A 25,134-nucleotide genomic window follows, 5' to 3' on the forward strand; every position below is an offset into this window, starting at 1 on the left:
TATGGCTTCAGGTTCATCATATTTTATTTTTCAAAGGAAAGGGTACTTTGCTTTATTCAACGTGGGGACAGATATTACATTATCATTTCATCATGGCTTTATGGCAATATGGCTTTTTCAATCAGCAGTTACAGACATTATTTATTCATTGATGCATTTTTAAAAGGCACACAAGATACAGTACAGCACAGCCAATCTCCACAGAGTTGACACAATCAAAAACACATGAATATTATATCAGTGAGAGATGGGGTGGTAGTGGTAGTGGTTGGGGGGCGGGGAGGGGGGGACTGGCAGAAGATAAATTAAAGTTTATTGTTCTAGAGAACAAGAAGGGAAAAAGAGAGATGCAAGTTAAGGGCATTTGCTGCAGCACTTGCATTTCCTTCACTCGCACCATGTTTATTTTTTCACTGTGCTTTCTATCTGATTTGTCCGCGGCTGTTTCTACATGTGTGTCTGTTTGTGTTAGTCTGAGTGAATCTCAAGTAGTGTGTGTGTGTGTGTGTGTGTGTGTGTGTGTGTGTGTGTGTGTTAACTTGTGTCTCTGTGTGCATGTACGTGTGTGTGTTTTTTGTGTGTGGTCTAGCAGTATATCCTTGCTTTAAGGCAAGTGTCTCTTTAATGAGGCTTTGCTGCAAAAGGAGCTCCCTAGGAGTCTTGACGTGCTCTGCATTTTAAACACACACTGTTCTGCAGCAGACTACTACTTCTCCATCACACACACAGTACCTTGCAGGTCGTATGTGTGTTTGTGTTTGTCAAGAAACATTGATTGGTGGATTTCTTGAAAAGAGTGAGAGCTTGTCAATGAGACAACCTTTCTGGTGCCGTTTATCTGTGTTCTCTTCCCCTCTTTTCTTTTTCAGCTCACATTGTGATACTCTTTGACCTCATGTTTATGTATCTTACTATATCGACCTGTTCATCGATGCTTCTCTGTCAAGAGTCCCCTGCTTTGTTTTTCTCTCTCTCCATCTGTACCTCCATTTAATTACATACCTTTTGAAACACTTCTGAAGAACATAAAGTTGTCTCCCCCATCATTTTTATGTAAAAAAAAGTATTGATATCCCTCATTTTTCCTGGTCTGAGCTCCGTTACAGTGGAATTACATCAGCAAGGTCTTTGGTGGGTGTGTTTAGTTGCCATCTAGTGCTTGTGCCAGTTAGACCAGAGACCATCCCTCTTACTGAAGAGACTTGTGAGTTACTTTAATAAAAATTGCCTTTTAGATTGGAATACAATTGGATCAATGAATAAAAAAAAAAAAAAAAAAAAAAAAAAACATAAATAAGTGTTAATGAAAGGTGTGTGTGACTTTTTGGGTTGTTACTCCCTAAAACATTTATATGTATACTTACAGCAGCTTCTTTGTGCTTGTGTAATGAGAAAGGTGGTTTAGGGCCAATTGATCACCAGTTTCAAAACTATTATAGTCTACTGTTAATATTTAGTTCCGTTTCTTATATATATTGACCTTTATAACAGATACAATATTTCTTTTTTACTGTCGACATTGCATTTCCTGTAAAACTGGGGCATAAAAGTGAAATGCCTGATATCTATTATACATACAGCCTTGTCCAGAAATTAACCAGCCATCGCTTTACCATGAAGAGGTAAATGAAACTGCTAAGATTTAGAAAAATTGGTTTACTGATAGAGTCAGTGTCTCGTCTGGTTCAACTCAAACTGTAAAGATGATCCTTATAGACATTCTTTGTGTTAATGGACATGAAGATTATCCTGGAGAACATTATAAGGCGTAATCTCATTCTTCTTTCTATACCAAAGCACCTCACACCAATGCAAATAATTCACATAAAGAATTTACCTGTGATGCATGCGGACATACTTTTTCCTTTCTTTCTGTTATCTTAAGGATTTAATGAATTAATTTGAATGCACTTGGAAGTGTCAAATTTAAATATATTTGGTGAGATAATGTTGCAGTGAGTTCTGTGTTCAGTGTCTATTTCTTTCCATTAGTATTTGAGAAGATAAATTGTGATCGTAGGGTAAGTTATGAATATATATTTTTTGTCAATAATTCAGCACCATTTTGAAATTTGCAATTCCCTCCTACAAGTTTCTCAGCTACTGATCAAATGTTTTATGGGGGACTTCTTAGGGAGGTTCAGAGAATGGAGGTGAATGAATATTACATATCCAGCACACATCAAACACCCTCTGCCTCCATGGATATTTCAGTATATGTACAGTCATTCTGAGACACTTCCATATTTTCCTTAAATACAAAATTAATGGTTTCCAAAACAAAAGAAATGTCTGCATCAAGCACCTCAATTAGCCTGCCGAGGTAGAGCTATAATGTCATCACGGATCACATCTATGGAATGTTATGGCGTGTCAATGCCCCTATCCCACAATGTTCTTGGGAAGGTACTATGTTTGTAACTAAACATAAGCCTTTGGCCGTTTTTATGTGTTTCTGTAGCAGAAGGTTTATCACAAGATACTGCAAACAAGACAAATCCTGTCAAGCAGCATTAGAAGCCTGGATCCAGTAAAGCCGACACCAATCGACAAAGTACCCAATTGCTTTTGCCACACATCAGATCGATGACTCCAGCTCTTTGTTGGTTTGGGCAATAAGAGTGGATTAGCAATTCTTAAGAAAGGGCTAAAATAACACAAAGTGTATTTGCTACAAGATGAGAAAAGGTCAGATCCAAAGAAAACACACTGTAATTCTGCTGCAAATAAGGTACCTCTTATAATTGTTGGAATGGGCTTAAGCCTGAGAAAAACCGTTATGTTCTTGTTTTCAAGGAGAATGAAGTGCACAGTAAATCAGGTCATTAAGGACTGGATTGCTCTTAATGAATGCTATCAGCCAGTAATGAAAAGTATTGTTCTTGAGTACAACTAAATGAAATGGTTTTTAAAGCTCACACAGACCTTTCATCAACAAACATTTGGTTAGGAGGTCTCTGTGGGAAAACGCAACACTGTGGTTTTCCAAGGGGCTACAACCCCTCGAGAAATCATTCTCTCATTTAGACCACAACTGCTGCTCAGTACCCACTCCTGTATCAACCAGCGTGAGAAGTGTTTGTGATTTCGTATGTGTGTGTGTGTGTGAGTGTTTGTGAGTAACATATAGGAGGGACACTGGAGAGGGACGAGAAAAAACAAACAAAAAACAAGAGATTGATTTCACTTCCATTGATGACGGTGATTCTGCATCAGATATATGAGACAGTGACCTGTTTACAGCCGTTGGACAATTACTTAAGTTTTTCTCTGTTCAGCTGAAAACAGAGCAGCCATTTGTTTCTTTTAGTAGAAAGCATGGATATCAGGCTGCTGAGAGAGCTGTGTGTTTTCAAATTTTTTGTTGTATTCTGATTTTTTTTCACCAGATAGTACCTTGGATTGAATATATAATATTGCGGATAAGAGTGTGACCGCTTTTCACCAGCAGGATATTTGCTGCTTTATATTATATCCTCAGCAAATTTAAATCAGCGATGCCTTGCTGCAAGTCACTATGTCAGATTGCCATATGCCGCCTTTATAGTGATTTACAAGCACATTTAACTTGACTTAATTTCATCACTCCTCAGGCATCTACCTTTTCTCTCGAGGGCAACAGAATTGCTTCTCCATCAGAGTGTTGAGTTTGGCAGGCAAACCATGATAAGATTAGTTGGGGTAAGACAGTGAGGGCTGGTAATGACTATGGCATAGGCCCTGGGTTGGCTCAGCGGGATGCTGCTTAATCAGCCCTCCACCTTTTTTTCATCAAGGCATGAGGAAAATCACATATTCAACTGTGGCAGGTTTATCTTCCAATCTTTTCACTAAGATGTGCAGTGTTGACATCTTGTTAAGCAGCTCAATGTGTCCAATCAATGAGTGCAGGTGGGTTGTCAGCGTGAGCCTAGGGATGTGTGTGATTGACTGCATATGGGTGCCTTTAGTTGGTTTGCACTCACCAGTCAGCGGGGCTTGTGCATGTTGGTGTTTGATGATTGTGCACAAATTGGCAATAAGGTGAGGTTGGCATGAATGCAGTTCTCCTGCTCAGATGTATTGCTTTAATTGACCTGCTCTCTTCTCATGCCTCTTTTCCTCTCATGTCGACATCATTTTAGCTTGACCCTGACAAGTACCTCTGACAAAAAACATTACAGTCTCAATTACAATATATATATCGCTTTCCTCCACTCAATTTTATCTCAATCTCAGCATCCCTTTTGGCCATGCATCCTATGTTTCTCAGGGACTGACGATAGCTGCAAGACCAGGCTCCACCACTCTTATTCAACCAACTGTCTGTCAGGGGTTTGCATATCAGTGCTTCTTATTAGCCTTTGTGGGACAATGACATTCCACTACATTTTGAAAAAAGGGCGGATGTTGATGAGGAAGGAAACAAATCATGTAGGGACCAAGGGGAGTATTGTATATAAGGACACTTGGGGACAAAGATGAGCTTTTACCCATTTGGAAACAATGGAAGTCAGAGTATCGACAGTGTAAAATAATTTTTATGTCAACTTGAATCTATAATTTTGTCATCTCAAGTAAGAGTAATATGTGTGTTTTAATGGCAAACCAATAAATAAGAATAAGAATAAGAATAAGAACACCTTTATTTATCCCGAAGGAAATTGTTGTGCCAGAGTTTCAAGTAAAACATAACAATAATAAATAATAGTAGGAAATTGTATAAACAGTAAAAAAAAAAAGGTGGGTGGGGAGAATGAGAAATACAAATAAAACTATAAAGTGTCAAAGTCAAGGCTATAAAGTGTTTTAAGGTCTTAAGTGCCATCACTTCGAATGTTGATCATTCCAATTATAAACTATACTGTCTCTGGGTTGAATTTCACGTTAAATTAGAATAAATCATTAATTGCAGATAGACCACAGCAAGACTAGTCACAACTCAGGCAGATGTCATGTTTCAGAGTCTGTCCTAAAATGCCGCTCTTCTTATCAGCAGGTATTCCCAAGCTTAAGGAATTTGGGAGAGGCCAAAATTAAGGACCTATTTTTTAATACCAATATATATATATATATATATATATATATATATATATATATTTATATATAGTCAGTGACGTGCAGTCAGTAGAGGCAGGGGAGGCCGGGGCCCACTTGTCATCATGGAAAGAAAAAAATGTGAAATGGAAAAATAAATTATATATTTATTCAGTGATTTGTACTATTAAGCTATTTACCACCATTTTTAGTTTTTTTTTTTTGTTCAAAATCGCTGAAAAAAAAAATCACATTTACCATTCAAATATGAATAAGAGACATGCTGTGACAGAGCCAACAGCTGAGCCCACTGGATTGCACAATGATTATGCTAACTGTGCTGGCATGCTATGCACTGAGACTGTATTGCTGACTCTATGTATGCCACTATTAAATTTTTCAAACACTTTTAATATATATGAACTAAATTTCCATAGTTTAGCTGATGTATAGCTGTGTACAATGTTTTTCGTCAATAACTGTAACTTGTTTCTTGTGCTGAGCAATCATAACACAACTGCGAAGAGACATTAAGTGAGGCATGCAGTAACGGTGCCTCGTGATGGGAGGCACTGGTGATCGCAGGGATCCTTCTCACTACTCGGATACAGAATAATAGAATTAGCAATGGCAAGCTACAGTAAACAGTTAGCAAGTCAAATGCAGCCATCCAGATATTTTTTCCTCTTGCTTGGCCTTATTTCCAAAATGGAGTATAACATTGCTAAACTGAAAAGAATTTTCGAAACTTGACTTTCAGTCGAAGCAGTAGATAATAATAAACGCTACGCCTGCATCGGTGGAGCGGTCATTCTCAGCACTGAAAAGACTCAAAACATACAGTCGGAACAGGACTGATCATGGACGACTGTCTTCACTGGCAGTGATTTCCATCGAGACAGAAAGACTTTTAAAACTGAAGAACGATAAGGCAGACTTCTACAAGCAAGTTATCGATGCTGTTCTTCAGAAGGAGCGGCGCATGGACTTCATTTCTACGTAAAGGTAAGAGATAATAACGTTTTGTTTTTTTTTAAATGTGCTTTTTTCTCTGATACAATGTCTATATGTGTAGAATGCTGATATGATATTTTAAACAAAACACGTAAACTGCTACCAATAAAATGGTGAAGTTACTCTGTAGGGTTCATATGTTCGTAAATCTGACTGTGATGACGTCAGTGTCTCGCCAGACATGAACCTCTCTGCACGTCACTATACTATGATACAGTGTACTGTGATTTTCGGAATGAAATTTAAGCCATAAGCAAGATGTATAAAAGATAAATAAACTTGAAACATTTTTGTCAAAAATAAAAAATCTACTTGATTTTGGGGAAGCACTTATCCAAGATTGGCAAATTCTCTTTTTAGTTCTTGGACAGATGCCTTCTCATTTTTAGAATGCAGATTTACTGACACGTAGATAACTAAAAAGGGACAATTTTTGCTCACGGGAACGACAAAGTTAACTTAACAAATTGAAAAAAAAAACCAACAAAAAAAAAACACCAAGACTTTCATAAGAGTCTGTTTATCATGGTTTCAGAAGTAAAAAAAATCTGCAAGAGGTTTTTAATAATCATCAAACACATATAAATATATATTGATGAAATACATAATGAGACATAGTTTCACATTTCAGTTTATTTTGGTGCATACATCTAACAAAGCAGATGCCTTGTCTGCAATCGTAGCATCTAGTTCTTGTATTCTATGACCAAAGTCTCCAAATCTGAAAGAATGTAAATGTTCTGATAATTAAAACATCAGAGATGAAACAAAAGCAATAAACATGGCTTACTAAAGGGCAGGGTAGTGTGAAATAAGATTTTGAACTTTAACCGCTGCATGATCCAAATTATTTTGCATTATGGCCATTGTGAAAATTCAAGTGATTTTTAATTCTTTAACAATGATAAAATAAAATGATGCCGCATTGGAGACGTAATGATGACAAGCTCTGTGCAGTTTGTTTGCAAGATGACAACTGAGGTAATTTACATTGACTCAAATATTTCCATCATCCATGCATTTGCTTTGCATGTGAGGAAAAAATTACCAATTGCCTTTCTTATCTAAAACTTGTTTTATTCATTGTGATTTGGACTGTTTATGAATTCTACTTAATCGAACTACATTGCATGTCAAGAAGAATCAAAGGTATATCATATGAAGTTTTGACCAACATGGCGTTTACTCAGAGCAGAACAGCTCTATACATTTTGCTTTCTTGTTGAGTGATACTACTACAGGTCCGGAACTTAGGTTGTGCCATAAAATGTGGCACTGTTTCTTTAAAGTGGGAACACAAGTGACTTAGAGGCAACAAAGCTGCTCTGCTATTAGAGATCAGCCCCTGCTGAGATTATATAGGAATTTACTTAATGTAAAGCAAAATCCTCAGATACAAAAAAAAAAAAAATAGATTAATATTAAAATGTTATTTGATCGAGGCTTCTTTAAGCCTCACTTCCCCCTCATTCTCTTTTTTTCTACCCTCTTATTTCTCCTTTGTCTTTCCAGCGGTTTACTGGCTTTCGTTGCCAATTTCTCCAACACTCCCAGGGCACACATTCACCTTTACATCTCATGCAGTATTATGTGTTTGTGCGCGTGTGTGCGTGTGCGTGTGTGCACATGCATGTGTGTGAGGAGAGGAGAAAGGATGGGAGGTGTTGAAATACAGGGAGCAGCAAGTGATAAATCTCCCTGCTGTCTGAGCCCTCCCCACCCTCCACTCTCCGTTTTCTGACCCAAATCTAATGCGACAGTACTCTACCCCATCCCACACACAAACACATATACACACACTCCACCCCTTCTGCTGTAGCAAAAGTCGTACCACCCCTCTATTTTTACCAGTTTGTCCTTGAGTTACAATCTCTGAAAACTGGCATGATCCATAAAGGACTAGGTGCTATTTGAGACACACACCAGCTCCAAACTGTGTGTGCACAAGTGTGTCCATGTGCATGTGTGTGAGAAATGACGATTCAAAGTCGCTCACCATTACTGAATATTCCTCTCATTAAAGAGGTGAAATGGAGGGAGCATTAAACGACTGTAATGCCGTCAGATCAGGCAGTTACTTTAAACACACACACACACACACACACACAGACATGCCTCAGAAAGTTATCCACTGTAGCCAATTAGTATGACTGCTCTGTCTAGCATTAGCACCCCCCATCTTCCAACTCTTACTCTCATTACCGTCCTTTGTCTCTTCCTCTCCCATCCTCCTATTGCCCCTCATCTCATTCGCTTTTTCTCATTAAGGCCACGTCGTAACACATTGAATCATAATAGGTGCTCTACACTGTGAAATGGCTTTAGCTTTGTCTAATTTTTCCGTTCGGCATTAGAGAATTGGTAAACAGACAATCTATTCTATACAGAGAGACACACACAATCAGGCTTGTCTATTAATCTGTCATAAAGCAGCTTTTTGGCTGCCTGAAGAAATCAGTGATACTTGGAGGAAAGATGAGAGTGGGGTACTAATGTTCGGGAGCTGCCATGAAAGGCTATGTTTAGTGCTGTAGTTATGAAAGGGAGCAGGAGTTCAGTCAGAGGGGTCTCAGGGCAGATGGAGAGAAAGATGCAGAAGAAAAAGAGAAAGGGTTTGGGAGTCTGACAACCAGCTGAAGAGGGGCAGGGGAGGATGGGTGGAGGAGCGCCGGGGTGGAGACGATGGCACTGAGGCATATTCTAAGCCTTGAATGTAAATATGCACAAGGAGATTATCACAGAGTGCCAGGCAGTGCGTTTTGGGGCTTTGTTTCTGTGACACCGTGACGTTGGCTTTGTTTCCCTGACAGCCGACGTGTGTGTGCCATTGTGTGTGTTTGTTTGTGTGAGTATGTGTGTGCGTGTGTGTGTGTGTGTGTGTGTGTGTGTGTGTTTGTGTGTGTGAGTATGTGTGTGCGTGTGTGTGTGTGTGTGTGTATGTGTGACATCCAGGCATCTGTTTCCTGCTGGAAAAGGTTAATTAGATCTCCACTGCCTGGCTGTACGTGCAATGCATAATCATACACACACTAATGAGACCTGCATGTCTTTGTCTTTGTGTGTGTGCATTTAAAAAAATAAATAAATAAAAAGGACCTCTATGGCAGCTGAATGGATATCTTCACCACTTGATTCAGGTTTGAAAATCTTTTGTTCCGGCCAAGAAGAGATGCACACGCTTGCAAAGTGACACACAGGTGACAGCTGGATGTGCACAGCAGTGGCATTTATGGACATACACTCCACTCCCACTGGAGGACGTTAATCAATGGGTTTGCATCAGAATTTGCGTGTTTTCTAATTACTTGTCTGCCTATTAATGAGGCACTGATGCAGTAGCATCAGTGAAGGGATATCTCACAAAACATTGTTGCTCATTTTGACCCATGACTCTATCTTCACACTCCAGCTAAGCCGCTGATTGGACAGCTGCTTGCCTTTAGATCGAGCTCAGCTCAGTGAGAAAACCTAGATGAGCTCCGGCGCTCCATGGGTGACTTTGGAAATGACTACACAGTTTCTCACTTGGATGAGAGTTCCACTAAGTTGATCTGACATAAGCGTGGGTGAGGAGGTGCAGAACTCTGCAGCTTTGCTTCCAATTCAGCTTGTGATAATGGAGAGAAAGTGATGGAGGTGTCAGTAAGAGACTGAATGGATTTTTTGAGCTGGCTGACCCTTCACACATTATACAGTGCATTGATTGTGGCGAGAAATTAATGGAATCTGAAGGGAAAATTGACTTTCCTCAATATTCACCTAAGCAAATTTTACTATCCACTGTAAGAAAAAAAGGTTTTGGTATAGGCAGTGGTTAAGTGTCAGGTAACATGGCTTGAGACAACTTTATGGTCGCCGAGTTCTGGCAGAGAAGAAAATGAACTTGACACCTTAATCACTTACTCCTGGGAAAGATGGAGTATCTGGTTCATGAGTTTCAACAATAATGTCACATTCTTATATTTAAATCTAGATGTGCGCATTTATCCTCCTGGTAACATAATCAACTTAGACATACACACATAAACTGTACATCCTTTAAACAACCCAATGTTTCTGTCACACCTCTGTCTCCTGATCTCTCCATCGGTCTACCTCCTTACGCTCCACTTCTGTCACTTGCTCTGGTTTTGTATTCTTTCGTCTGCGACAGAAGCCGTTGAGGCCACAGAAGCAGGCGCAGGTAAAGGGCATGGCCTACCTGATGCACCACATCCAGGAACACCTGCAGAGAGAGGGAGAGCGAAAGGGACAGAGAAGGAGAGGGGGAAGGAGAGAAAGAGGGAAAGTGAGAGGGAGAAGGAGGGGGAGAGGGAAGGGAAAAGGGCATATAAGATGGAAGGTGTTTGAAAATTTTGTACTTTTCCCTCATTTACTAGGCATCCCTTTCTCTTTGAAGATGAGACTACAGCAAAGGATAGGACCTATTGATTTATTAAAATGGGTTGCCAACTTCTTGAAATGTAATAGAAAAATGGACAATGTTGGAATTGATGACAAGTGCTTACGGAGAGCTTATAGGTAAAACATATTTGATTCACATTTTTTTTTAAACAACATATACTAAGAATGTATGATTTTTTTTATGCCCACACCCAGGTTTTATTATTTTTGTCACATTTAATAGCATAGCTTTTGGTTGCAGTTTCAGCAGCAGAAGATCTTAAATATGACAAACCTATTTCCTGACACATCTTGCTCTTATGAAACTGTTTGTGAGGTAATTCAAAAAAAATAAAAAAATATGCCAGAAAATTTATTCTGACGTTAATGCCCTAGGAGTCAATAAAACCTATATCACAGTACCTCTCATCACACTCCACATCCTGAGAGGTGGGAATTAGGGAAAAAAAAGTGAAATATGGTGGATGATCAAGGTTATTGCCAATTTCCAGTGGTTGGTTTTGATTTACAATCTAGGTTTAGCCCATAGAAAAGAAGTTGTAAGGAAACACTGAGCACTTGTAAGGTTGGTGACATAAAGATTTCTTTCTCCTGCATAACTGCAAAATTGGTACATACTTGTGACTCAGAGACTGTGTAATATAATGAAAAATGATACTACAAAAGGCATTGATATTAGCAAATTTTAGATACCTGTTATACTATCCAACAGGGATGGTCATCACCTCACCCCCCTCCCCAGTTATACCCTTCTTTAAGCTCGTTTAGCCCATATTGACCACTCAGTGTGTGGCCTTTTAAAATATCATGCTGCCATTCACTTGATTAATGTTATGGACAAAGGGTGCATGGTCTAAGCCATTTTTCAAATGACCTTAAATTGTTCTGACCATTATTATGATCGTAATGTAAAATATGTCTTAAGCACTTTTTTAATGGTTTCCAAAACCGTGAACATCCTTGTGCACCAACTGAAAATGACCGCACCAACTCTTACAAACACTGGAGTGGAAAGAAATACTGCTTTGTTGTGTGAAATTGCAGAAAAAGAAAAAAGAATAGATGAAAATGTTTCCTATACTTTCTACCTTTTCCCTAGACTTTCTGTTAGACAGATTCAGAAAATGCATGGGATCTGCATGTGTCCATTGATTGGTGGCACGGTGTTCTAGACCTTGTAGTAGTAATAGTAATCAGTAACTTGCCAATCACAAGGAACCCACAGAAAACCAATTTGTAGACATGAAATGAAAGCATAATTTATGGAACCTCTTTCATAAAAACAAATTTCAGTTAACTTAGTGCTGGATTGAGGTTTACTTCAACCTCATGGTTGAGACCATCAGAGCATTTCTAAAAGGTTATCTGAGGTCATCAATCCCGTAAGAAAACATTAAAGGTTCAAAAATATAAGGAATAATATGAATTGTATGAAGTCGGACAATGTATTTTTTTCAAAACATATACATGTATAAATTCAGTTTGTCCAATTTGAAAGTGCCAATACTGGAGTCAAACAAGATAAACCACGGGATTCAACCATTTTTAACTCTGCCACTGTCCCTTTTAACAGATTTTCGACTAGCTCTGATTCATTTGTCCCGAACATTTAGATATTTTCTTCTAACCAAATCCTTAACATCACTGATGACATTTGTGCAAAATGCAGAAACAGGCAATAAATATATTGGATCAAGACATTTGTGATCATGGGCTGACACATTACCAACATTTAAAATAAAAGATTTTGTGTGAACCAGAAGGGAAAAGTAAAGACATTACTTTAACCCTCTCAGGCTCAAATTAAGTTGTAGTTGCAGGAAAAATCTGATATTTGGCTGTTGCAAATCTGCAACATCTGCCTGGAGAGGGTTAAGAACTTTGATATATTTAAAAGACAGCATCTTCAGAATTTGAAAGAAAAACTTGCGATTTTTTTTTTTTTTTTTTTTTGGCATGATCCAACCCATTCATCCTGTCCTTCATGAAGTTAGTAACCACATGACATCAAATTGTCAGTGACTGTCAGTTATATCAGCAGTCTCACAGCAAACATTTTGTTAGGTAAATATGTCACCACCTGCTGTTAATAAAAGCCTTGAGGCACTTTGTGTCTTTCCTTCCTATTTGTGCATTTCTCAGCAAGATACTCTTGGAGAAAGTTGCTGAGGTTCAGTCAATAGGTCAGTTATCACAAACACATTTTCTAACACCCATATTTTCACTTCAGTTGCTCTAGATTTCTCTGCAGCTCCCCCCTCCTCTCTGTATCACTTTAACACACACACACACACACACACACACACACACACACACACACACACACACACACACACACACACACACACACACACACATAGCCAGAAGCAGACTTAAGGCTCACTAAACTACGAACGTTAACAATTTTCTGTAGCGGGCCAGTACCAGCCAATCCCAAACGACCGCTGAGATTAGAAGACGCAAGGTGAAACTGAGAGCTTCATTAAATAGCAGCCTGAGTCAGCAGCAGGCGCAGCAGCAGGCCTGACTGGAGTGTGTACTGCATGTGGGTGTGTGTTTGTGTGTGTCTGTGTGTGCGTTAAAGTAAGGAGAGTTGGTGACAAAAACTGCCCAAATATAAGATGTCTGCAATCATGCCTGCATTTGGCTCGTGGGACAGATGTGGCTTTCTCATATGGGGGCAATTAGCTGAGCCAGGCTCTGGATGGTCAGCAAGGGAAGGAAAACCTCATGATCATGCAGATTATGTATGTTCTTGTGCAAACACTCCGTCTTGCCTTCTTTTATCCCTCCTTTGTCTTTCTATACATCCATTTAATCCTCATGTGCAGACTTCCCGCTCTGTACCCAATGGCTTTGGACCCTATGTGACACGCCAGAGAAAATCACATAGGAATAGAAAGCCATAAAACACAGCAGCGAATGATGCGGATAGCAGGGGGTAAACTTTGCTCTATGCAACCGATATCCCGTTAGTGTGTGTGTGTGCTCACTAGTGTGCCGATCTCTTACTTCATTCCTTTTAACAACCTCAGCTTGTCTGACAGCTTACAAGGCCCTGCAGAGAATTTACAACATTGCTGAGACACTTTTCTCTGCTCCAAACCCTCTCCATCGCTTGTGCACCAATCCTCTTCCACACCCTCAACCTATACTCACCCCCTACCTATTCCCCAAGCAGAGTCTATATCTTCTTTTGGTGGTGTGTAATTACTAAGTGTTGTTTCACAAGCAAGTGCAGAGATGAGACAGATGAAAAAACAGCCTGCAGACTCTCTGAATTATTAATTGGCTGAAAATGGATGAGTCAACATTAACAGAGTGAGGGAACAAGAGGGAAAGAGGAAGTAGAGCAGCCCACATACATCTACAAATACACTCATGGATGGGTAGCTACTGGTCAGAGGAATGTCATATACAGCGATATGCATGAGGCAGCCATGTGAGAGCTGCATGGAAGTTAGAAAATTATTTTGGACAATAATAGAGACAAAGATAAAGTAACAACAGTTACAGTACAGCACAGTGTTTTGATCAACATGGTTATATTTGTAAATTTTCACTACCACTGTTTGGCACATTCAGTAGAACGGTCTCCAATAGTGAGTTGTATATATACTCCAAATCTAATGTATTGATTTCTTGTGGATTGATGATGATCACGACAAAATCACTTGTAATTTTAACTGTTCTTTCTTTAGTCTTCTGACTGAAATATCCATACAGTTGCAGTGCACAGCTTTAACAGACTGTGTTTGCCATTTTTTCACAATCAGCTTGAAAAGAAAACATTAAAAAGAAAAAAACAACTGGAGACAAAATTGACCCAAAAATTATATTAGGAACTCATGTCAGAGATAATATCATTATAATATCATAATATCATTATCCATAATACTGTACTGCTAATGTATATCAAAGTTGGTTCATAGCACGGTTGTCACAAGACAGTATTGGGGTCATGACAACAACTAAAATTTTGCTACAAAATGTAAGTAATGGCCATATTTAATAGTCTTGCAACAGTTTAGTGAGGCTTTTTTTTTCAATGTATTAAATGAATATGACGAACTTTATAATGTATTGTGAACATTTTCGTTCAGTTTATGGATAACATGGTCTAGTTTGTGGTTCTAATTTCCTGGCATACAGGGTACAGTCATTCGGATAATGACCAAGATTTTAGATGATACAAAGACTCTGCACATGACTTTTGCCTGGATGTTATCCCTTATGACATACCATTGATGAAATCAGCAACTATAGATAGGAATTATCTGTTTATCCAGTCTCACTTAGAGACAGGAATGCTTGACTTTTAACAATGCATCTAACAGGTATGAAACACAAACACATACACAAACAATTGAATGTGAAAATATATTCTCTGTCCTTGCATTCTGGGAACATTTGCTTACCCAATGTTTCACTTTCTTCAAAATTACCACAGCAGCTGAAACACCTTGTAAGTTGCCATACATAAAGCTGGATTTGTTATTTACTGAAAAAAAACCCACTCTTGATTAGTATATTGGCCCCATATACTAGTCATATACTTTGCATTAGATTACAAAAGATAATGTAATCACAATCTTAATATGTTGCTGTAGTTTGCAAAAAGTTGGTTAATCTGCTTCTGCAGCAAAAAATAGAGAAGTAAATTAATAAATGAAATCTTCTTTTATAAAATCTTAACATTTGCTCATATTAAATTGGAACCATTGGAACTAACGCTTTGGCACAAAGGACCCTGTTTCAATTCTGAATTGATTTTGAATGGTTTTATGTCTATATATGTGGCCCTGTGATTGACTTGGACCAGTCTTGACCAATGACGAAGGAGCCGAGGGATAGGCTCCATCCCCGAGACCCTGAGTGCAGGATAAAGAGGAGACAATGGATGGATGGATTATTGACAGCTTTTGTTTGTCCCTGAGAAAAAGAACAATGATATTAGGAAGGACTATACTTGATGCAGATCATCCATTTGTTTTTCTTGGGTGGACAGTGTGTTGTGTGTTTGTTTCTATATGTGTGCATGGGCATGTGCACATGTCTGTGTGTGTGTGTTTGTGCGTACGAATGTAAGCTGATTTCTGTCTTATCGAGGTCCTCCTCCAGAAACAGACAAAATGGTTTATTTGTTATCTTCTCGTTTGGACACAGAGATAAGGCAATCGGTGTTTACAACGTATGGCCGCACGTGTATATGTTTGTATGTGTGTGATGGGGTGTGTGTGTGTGCTTGTGAGTGTGAGTGTTGAGCCACGGATAAGCTTAGTGATGTGCCTTTGAGTTTGAGTGACAGAATCCTAATGCTCATCCCAGTGGTCAACAACCCAGAGATGTTACAAAGAAAGCTTATTAGACCTTTATCCATTATTTATACCGTCTCTGCAATTGGACACACTGGCTTGCTTGCACACACACACACACACACACACACACACACACACACACACACACACACACACACACACACACACACACACACACACACACACTCAAGTAAACAAACTTACTATATGTGATTCATGCTGACATGGGACTGACTTGTTGTCGTGAAATATAAGCAGGCTTTCAGAAACCTTCCGTCCAGAACATTCCCCATTAAGGAAAACACACTGTAATTGGTTTAACAACACTCAAGTATGATATGGTCCAGGCTGACTGACCTTAAGTATCCTGACTCAGAAGTACAAAGGAAAGCAACACAACTTATAAACATGGCACTCTTATGTTCTGCAAGAGCAAAAAAAAGATTGTCAGAGAAATACTTCAAGAAGTTGTGATACTTACATAGTCCAATCAGAGGTAGTCCGTCATTTGTTTGAGTAAGGAAGATTCTCTCTCTTACCTCTCTGTGTCTCTATAAATATCTTTATTATTTATGAAATCAAGCCTCAACTCCAAGCCATCTTCGCCAAAAATCAAGAGGTTGCCAAAAGAAATCCTGGATTTGTGTTCCTCTACATGCACATTGGTTTTACTTGGAGTCCCCCAACCCTACCCCCTAACTTTTCACCATCCCCTTTTCCCCATTTTTTTTTTCTGGATATCACTTGCCCCCATAGCTCGAGACAAAACACCCTCTGTCCAAGGTCTTAGGTAAGACAAATGATCCCACCAACTAACCCCCTGGGCCTAGATAACTGAGAGTTTTGAAAAAGAGGGGGATGGTTTCTGATGCCACGGAATCGGATGATACAGGTGTGTAGACAAATGAACAAATATAGAGAGGAATAACAATTAAGGAAGGGAACAAAGATGAGGTTTTGGGAAGGAAAAAAAAGGTTTGGGTGATAAAGGATCTGTACCAGGGAGAGTGATGTCCTACCAAGCGAAGGTATCCAGCGCACCCGTGCGTGTATCTGTGTGTGTGTGTGTGTGTGTGTGTGTGTGTGTGTGTGTGTGTGTGTGTGTGTGTGTGTGTGTGTGTGTGTGTGTGTGTGTGTGTGTGCTTGTGTGCGTGTGTGCGTGTGTGTGCGTGCGCGCGCGCAGCAGGTTCAGGTACACTGTAGTGCATTGGATTCTCAGTCTGTCCTCATAGCAAACTGTCTCTCAGGCTCACTAAACAAAGAGCCTATTGACTCCAACACACAGGAGCATTCTCTCTACTCCACAGGCCAGTGCTTTGTACTCCCCCCTACACACACATTTGTCCAAAACTACCAACACACACGCACACCCACTTACTTACAGACACACACATCTGTGATCCAGTCATTCAATCATGTACTCAACGTCGAACTGTTTATCATTCTACGAGATACTGAAAATACCTAATATCACATTACTTTCACAATTAATTATGTCATTTTCATCTGTGCTTGTTAAACAAACTACCAAACTTTTATTCTATTTTTTTAATCTTTTTGTTTTTAACAAGAAAAAAATATGCAGGTAATCTTAGAAAGAACAACACAGGACCCTCCCAAAAAAGTAAATAATAATTACATACACAAACTCTTACATGAATACGTAAATCATAAAATAAAATAAAAAATACATTGCCTTGTCCTAGTTTTACAAACCCAAGGACACAAATTTGAATATCTAACTTACACTCAAAAGGGAAGATGCAGCATTAGCATCAATGATGCACTTAAACAGCTGCGTTTGTTGTATCAAAGTAAAGAATTGCAAAAATCCAAACTTATCGCTTTTTTTTTTTGTTTGTTTGTTTTTCTTACTCTTTTTATTCATATAATTCAGACAACAGAGCACTGTTGTATTCTACAACATGAGTGTTAATTATAACCATAAGGTACCCCCTTGGGAATAAGGCTTTACATGGGCCGGGCAGAGAGCGTGGGGGATTACAAGATCTCACTAGCACCAGCACTATCCAGCCAACATTGAGCTCCTTTATAAAGTTATGAATGTACTGAATAACAATGATTCTGGAGGGCACTGGACTGTGAACTGAGAGAGAGAAAGAGACAAACAGATACAAATTGACAGTGTATGTGTACGTGTGTGTGTGTGTGTGTGTGTGTGTGTGTGTGTGTGTGTGTGTGTGTGTGTGTGTGTGTGTGTGTGTCTGAGAGAGAGAGAGATAGAGAGTTGTGAGTACTTGTGCCGAAGCTGAGAGATTTTTTGCCTCAGCTGGTTGGACAGATTAACTGAAACTGAGAAACAAAAGAGAGAGCGTGAAAGAGAAAGCTGGAAAGAAAGGGACAGAGAGGTCAGAGCCATGATGAAAGATGGAGGTGAGACAGATTATGACCCCATTTCTCTGCAGACTAGTTTTAGAATCACATCAAAAATGCTTTGTAGGGCATTGGGAAGGAACAAGAATCAACCAGCCTATGTGACAATTAGAAATATACATCCAGTTCTGTAAGTCAACTACCTCAAAGTTCTCTGTGTTGTGTTGATTTCCCCGAGACCATCCCGGTGTGAAGTAACACAGAGGAAATCTTTGTTGTCGTGGGGCCACCATGCATTATGTGCACAGAAAACAAGACGATTATGTCTGTAGTCACTTATGGATGTTGGCTTTAATAAACACTGAGTCAGCTGAAGCCACCGCTTAATGCGAATGGGTTTTACCAAAGACGTGTTTCTGCCTGTTTTATTCTTAAAGTTTCTCTGGTACATTATTATATTTCAGCTTAAAACTGTAAATCTGTTCAAGTTTTTTATTTTTTATTTTTTAATGTATATATCTATATTGTTAGATATTCTCTCTCTCTCTCTTTGGGGATAAACAGATTTTTTAATATTTCAGATCTTCTATACTTTCCAAAAAGACCCGATCAAACAGATCAATTAAATTATTGTTTTTTGTGGGGGGTTGCAACAAGTCATGTTATCAAATGGTATACTCTTTTTCATATAAGCCACATACAACAGTTCTCCTTCTATAGGACATCTTAAAAAAAGATGATAAAAATAATGAGGAAATTAAATAAAGTTCAGTCTAGCACTGTAAGTGTATTCAAGTATCATGTTTTAGTATTCGTGTTTCAAATAGTTTCCTGAAATTGTATAAAAAAACCAACAATTCTCCATTTCATGGAGGGTTGAATTAAAAAAAAGAAAAGGATGGGAAAAAAAAAAACAGACTCTTGATATAAAATGACACTTACGCTCGAGATTTTTGAAGCACTCAAGAAAAATATATGACACAGGCAGAGTGGATGAAAACAGAGGCACATAGAGAAGACAGAAGGAGAAGACACCCTGCCCTAGATATTCGCCTGTAAGCTGCTCACAATGCCGAAATGGCAGCGGTCCGTGTGAGAGGAGATGAGAGGAGAGTGGTGAGATGGGCAAAGAGAGGAAAAAAGAGCTTGGGACATAAAGTCAGGCCAGAAAAAGGATTAGTGATCAAAGAAAGAAATGGCCATCCTGAAATGAAAGCCTGCTACACACATACAAACAGAGGGCGTTAGGGGGTCTGAATCAGTACCGTACTTGTTTTCTATACCACTTTTGCTGTTGAAATGAATATGAATAATTTGCAAATGAAGTACCATAACTACATAACTACATACCTATTAAGAGGGCTAACAATAACGCACACGCAAACGCACACACAAACACACTCACACATACACAAACATATAGATAGATAATTTTGTCAGTGTGTGTGTGTTTAATATGGCATTATGCGTCAACAACCTTTTCTTCTTTACTCCTTGCTAGAACTTCTGAAATTCTTTTAATTCCTCCTCAACCTCCGTTTCCCTCTCTGTGACGAGTTACCAGTGAACAGAAAAACAATAGGACGGATGATACCAATTAGGCCGTCAAACGGCAGCATAACTATCTTCAGTACTCTGATTCCCAGAGGAGTGTCGGGGGGATGAGGGGTGGGCGAGGGAAGGGAAGGGAAGTGAAGTTCATGCAGTGATGAGGAGGAGGAGAAAACTTTGAGAGCGCTCACATCTAATCAGGGAGGCCTCTCTCGATCTCTTATACAACACACTATACACACACACACACTTTCACTGTCAAAAGCTTGACCTCCACAAGCTTATCTCGAATCTTGGTATTCCATTGCCCTCCCACTGCCTGACCTGATTGGCTAATGACGGGCCATTTATCTTGATGCAACACCTGCAGAGTCTGCGAGGCAGATGTGTATGTGTTTGTACAAAAGCCAGTCTCTATTTCACGCGCGCGCACACACACGCACACACATGCACACACAGTAGCCCTGGTAAAATCATTCACTGTACACTAGTGTTGCCCTTGCCTGCAACAGCTTGCACACATTGGATCACCTCTTGGGAATGACGGGAAAGACAGAATGGGTGGAGAGGAGGGAGGAAAGGCAGCAGTGGGGAGGAGAACTGGTAGAAAGTAACAGGACAGAGACAATGATAAAGGAGGCGAAAGGTAGGCTTGGGGAAGGAGGTAAAATAGAAGGAGAGAGGGGACAAGGCAGATGGAAAAAAAGGACAAAAAGGCAAAAAAAGGAAAAGGAATGGAAAGTAATCTAGAAAAATGGGGAGCAGGTGTTTAGAAGAGTGGGGGAGGAGTGATCATTTGGGGAAAGAGAAATTGATACATGTTTTATTCACTGGCTGCAAACTCTTTTTAAATGACTGCTCCTGAAAGTACTTGCCAAGTGCGAAATTTCCCTGCATTTTACATTTCAAAGAGGTGCATAATGATGCTTTTTTTGTCTTGTGTGTGTGACAAATGCAACCTGGGGTGACTCAAAATATGGTAAGGGATCACCACCTCCTGAAATATGTAGTGTGACAGAAGACAGGACACTGTGGGTCTAATAACCCAAGTTCAACTATGGGCACAGAGGGTAACGGTAAATGTCATTCAATTGAATAGTAAGGATGAATCTAAGAGAATATCATGGTTTGGAAACAAACAGATCTGTTGCCATTTTATGACCAGGTGTATTATTTTTTTTCTGTAAGGGTTAAAATGTTCCAGAGCTGTAAGTGTTGCTCTTTTTAAGCAAATTTAGTAGCGATCAACAGTAGTTAATGTGGGCTAATACATACTAGTGTACAGTGTCTGCACTTCTACATTGTGATTTTGAGCATAGCGCGGCTTGTTCTTGCCTTAGTGTGTTTATCCGGTTGCTGCTTAGCTAAACATGATAGAGATAATGGAAGCCTGCAACTTCTTTTGCCTTCTGGCCCTGGTTGAAGCTTTGTTGAGTCATTGAATCGCGGAGGTGATTGAATTGTATTGTAGAAGGCTAACATGAAGTTATATACTCTAAATTAATTGTATATTTAATTAACCTATGTTATTATTGTTGGCAGTATCACTTATTGTCATTTAAGATTGTAAAGCATTTTCATGCATTCACTCCTAAAAATTACTCTTGAGCTGTACCTTCTGACACCATATGGATGGAAGAAATAGTCAGGATCAGTAATATGAAAAAAAAAAAAAAAGATTTCTATCTAACCAACCAGTAATACTAGAGTAGTGAATTTATTTTATTTTTGAACTGAGTGCATTATTAACACAGCACTATTTGATAAGCAGGGTTCACATCTTATGGGTTGTGCTGATGAGTTCATCATGGGGTTGACTGGGCCCAACAAACAAAAATGTCTTACTGAAGATTGGTATTTGCCTCACAAAAAGGCACAAGAGAAAGCAAGATGGAGATCGCAATAATGTCAAGCTGGATAAAAGGGGAAGTCATAGCAGTGAAGGGCATTTATGAAACATTATTACAAACTAAATGAACTGTTAAAAACTGTGGTCTGGTTTAGTCATCTCCCCGAACCCAAACAAAGTATTATCGCATATTTGAACAAATCTGACATAGAGCTACTGTACACGTGTTAAAGGGCATGTGCTGCATTTGCTAAAGATGCTGTGTTTTGTATATTGAATGTTACGATACCATTAAATGTGTAACATATCAATATCAATTATAACACAGTCTATCGATCTATCTATCTATCTATCTATCTATCTATCTATCTATCTATCTATCTGTCTATCTGTCTATCTGTCTATCTGTCTATCTGTCTGTCTGTCTCATCTGCTGTGCTGATAGACTGGTTTAAGATTAGTTCTATCTTATGGTATGCTATGTTATATGGTAGCTTAACATTCAAATGTCTGAATTGTATTTGTAAGATACTCATACACTCAAGCACACACAGGCATACTCTTTTTATTGCAAATGTATCACATATTCATTCAAGCATGCATATTGATTCATTCATTCAGTCATTCAGTCATTCATTTAAATTGTGATACTTGTACTGTTCAAGAGATCAAAGTTCTTTTGCATTACATTGGCTGCTGCAATTGCTATTTGAGGAAAAAAGTGGTTTCTTGTAAACTACTTTGAATACCCACCAATAGGTGGACAGGGTACCAGCTGGTACATGGACCCTCACATTAGGTAATTTAAATGTATTCATTTTTTAATCTATCTATTCATTTATGATTCAAAAAATGCCATTTTGCTGTTTGTAGATTGAATGTGAAGGGGTCTCTGGTTTCTCACCTTATTTCCTCAACTTTAAGGTTTTCCAATAGTTATTTGACTCTCATTGTTGAATGAACACAACACTGAAAACAGTACAAAAGAAAAAAAAACAAGAGAAAATGCTAAAAGACTATAACTATTCAGAAAGAAAAAAAAAAACAAGAGGAACAAACAAATGAGGCCCATTTTGCCAGAAAATTTTGTGCATTGCTTATTGATGGCCAATTAAAATAAAGAAGCTGCTGATCACGCTGGCCAACCTTGTTTCCAATACAGCAAGAGGGACCATTGCCGAATAATTAGCAATTCCACTTGTGGTTCATGTCAGTACCATTGTGAAGGTGGGAGAGGACTGATTTTCCGAAGTGATGGCCAATTTAGCCATGCGGGAGGTACAAAGTCCTGAGCCTTGGTTAAGTAATGATTCATGCTTGGTTCAAGGGATGATCCACTTTGCACTTACCATGTAACTAACACATAACTCTGTGACCTTGGTCTGTAAATGAACTGAAGGTCAAAAATCTCTTCTGTGGCATCTTTCCGTATACAGTTTGCCACATTATGCATTTTAGATAAAATTTGTAACAGAGACGGGACTTTATTATTTATTATTATTTTTCTTCCTTCACTTTACTGATCCACAGCTTCCTTATTATATCTTCTCCTCTAATCCTTGGTTCTGTCTGCATAGAAAGGAGAGCTATCATGTCTTGTCTTTCTTTGTTCTGAGTTGTCTCCACATTGCATGAGTGATAAGGAAGGGGTTGTTAGAGGGAAAGATGAAGGGATACAGAGTTCCAGGGTGAGAGGGCTACGTGGTACTACAGGTAGATATCAGGGCTCTCACCCAGTTTCAAACCAGACGCACGCACGCGCACACCCACACACACATATACACATACGTACCCTTGAAAGCACGCATTTATTCCACGGTACTGCCCTAAATGACCATTCTCCTCCTTGTCCTTCTCTGCAAATCCTTATTTTCCCCATCTTTGGAAACGATGAAGGCAGTTGGCAAGGCTTGACCCACTCTTTTGCTGCTCCAAAGTCATTTATGATAACCCGAAACAACGGGTGGACCCTTGGATTGGGAGAAAAACTACAAGAAGCTCATGGACTCCAGATTCATTTCTTAAAACCAGCCTAAGAGGCTTAATCTTGCTGCTCTCTCCACTGCAGCCAGCGACTGTAACAGCCATGAGCCGTAACAGAAAAATCCATATAACTTAAAGTCACCAAAAGTCAAGTTTCTCTAAAGCAAATTAGGCATTTAATGGTTTGTGTGTATACTATTTATTTTTTTTACTTTATTTATTTATAATTTATTCATGTGTTTTTATCACAGGGCTGATAAAAAAACTAACTCCGGCTTGAAAAACATACATAATCAGGGTGAGGTCTGGCCATATTTCAGTTTGTTTTTCTCTCCATTGCAGCCCATGCATTCATTTTGATTAAATCGTAACACAGCAAGTGTTCATGAAAGTTATTTATTTATTTATTTGTTTAATAGACTTGAAATGTTGGAGCTTCTGGCTATAAAGCGAGGGACGGACGTGAGGCTGCTTGAGCTGAGTTCTGCCTCCTGATTTAGAATTAGATCTATTTCTGCTCAACCCCACCGGGAAATATTTAAATCTGCAGTGGAATGTGTGTGTGTGTGTCTGTGTGTATGTGTGGCAGGGCATGTAAAAAGATATTGAGGGCCATATCATTTGAAAATATAAAACTGCTGGCTACTGGGTCTTTTAGAATTCACATTTATTAGACTGATTTACCAGGGTGATTTGCTTTGGAGGGACATACCAATTAACTCAGTGAAGTCGAATTAGATGCAGTGAAGAAAAAGTAAAACAGGAAAGAGAAAAATAGAAAAGACAGAATAAAAGCACTCCATATTGTGATGGAAGGCTCTTGTGGAGGGTAAGACACAAGCTGTAGTCAGTAATTCATAAGCAGAGCACGTACAGACCAAGCTGAGCTCACCCTCTGGCCACACAACACACTGACACGCACACACACGGACACACAGACACACACACACACCAGTAGTGTAAAAAATCCAAAGCAACAATTTTAGTTCTCAAATTCAGTCCCACCGCCCATCAAAATGCCACCGCCACCACCTTTGACCTCCCCTTTTGCAAACTACACTCATACGCGACACCTCCAAAAATGCACTCAAGTACACAGTGCACACGCAAACCTGAACACACACACACACACGCACACAGACTCAGTGACCCCCCCACCCCCCCACCCCTCCCCATACAAGCAATGTCAACTTTAAAGGTGGGTCAGACTTTGAAACTACATGAAAAGTGCTGCATAAAAGTGTTGAATAAAAAGGCAATCTACTCACCTCTGAACAGAACCTGGCGCTGTGCCGGTGTGTGTCCTCCAAACGAGTGGCTGCTGCACCCCGTCCTCGTTCCGATACATGCACATGCGCAAAGCACACAGAAGCGATGAGTGCGTGTCCGTGTATATATGTGTGAGGACAATGAAGCTGGACTGGAAGGTGGTAAGCAGCTAGAGGAGGAGGAGAGGGAGAGAGGGTTATGAGGAGGAGGGACGGTTGGGCGGGAAGCAGATGAGAGAAGGAGGCTGTAATGAAAGAAATGAAGAAGTGGCTGGAAAATAGAAAACGAAAGGATAAAAGAATTCAACTGAAGCGGCATTTTTTTGTTCGCTTGTCTCAAGTGCAAAGAATTTGTTAAGTTGATGAGTGTGTGTGAAAGCTCTCCCATTCCCCACTT

General features: G+C 39.3%; 1 protein-coding gene across 1 annotated transcript; it reads right to left on the reverse strand.

The window, feature by feature from the left end:
- Nucleotides 1-25,134, reverse strand: blacat1 (BLACAT1 overlapping LEMD1 locus). The gene is made up of 2 exons (XM_086168510.1): nt 24,738-25,134; nt 1-10,255 (listed from the first exon to the last, which is right to left on the reverse strand). Exon 2 carries the CDS (start codon nt 10,222-10,224, stop codon nt 10,090-10,092), a length of 135 nt encoding a protein of 44 aa, XP_086024636.1. The 5' UTR covers nt 10,225-10,255; nt 24,738-25,134; the 3' UTR covers nt 1-10,089.

Source organism: Fistularia commersonii, chromosome 21 (genome assembly GCF_037954325.1).
Source record: "Fistularia commersonii isolate RoL2024-O1a breed Wild chromosome 21, RoL_Fcom_v1.0, whole genome shotgun sequence".
Classification (NCBI taxonomy): domain Eukaryota; kingdom Metazoa; phylum Chordata; class Actinopteri; order Syngnathiformes; family Fistulariidae; genus Fistularia; species Fistularia commersonii.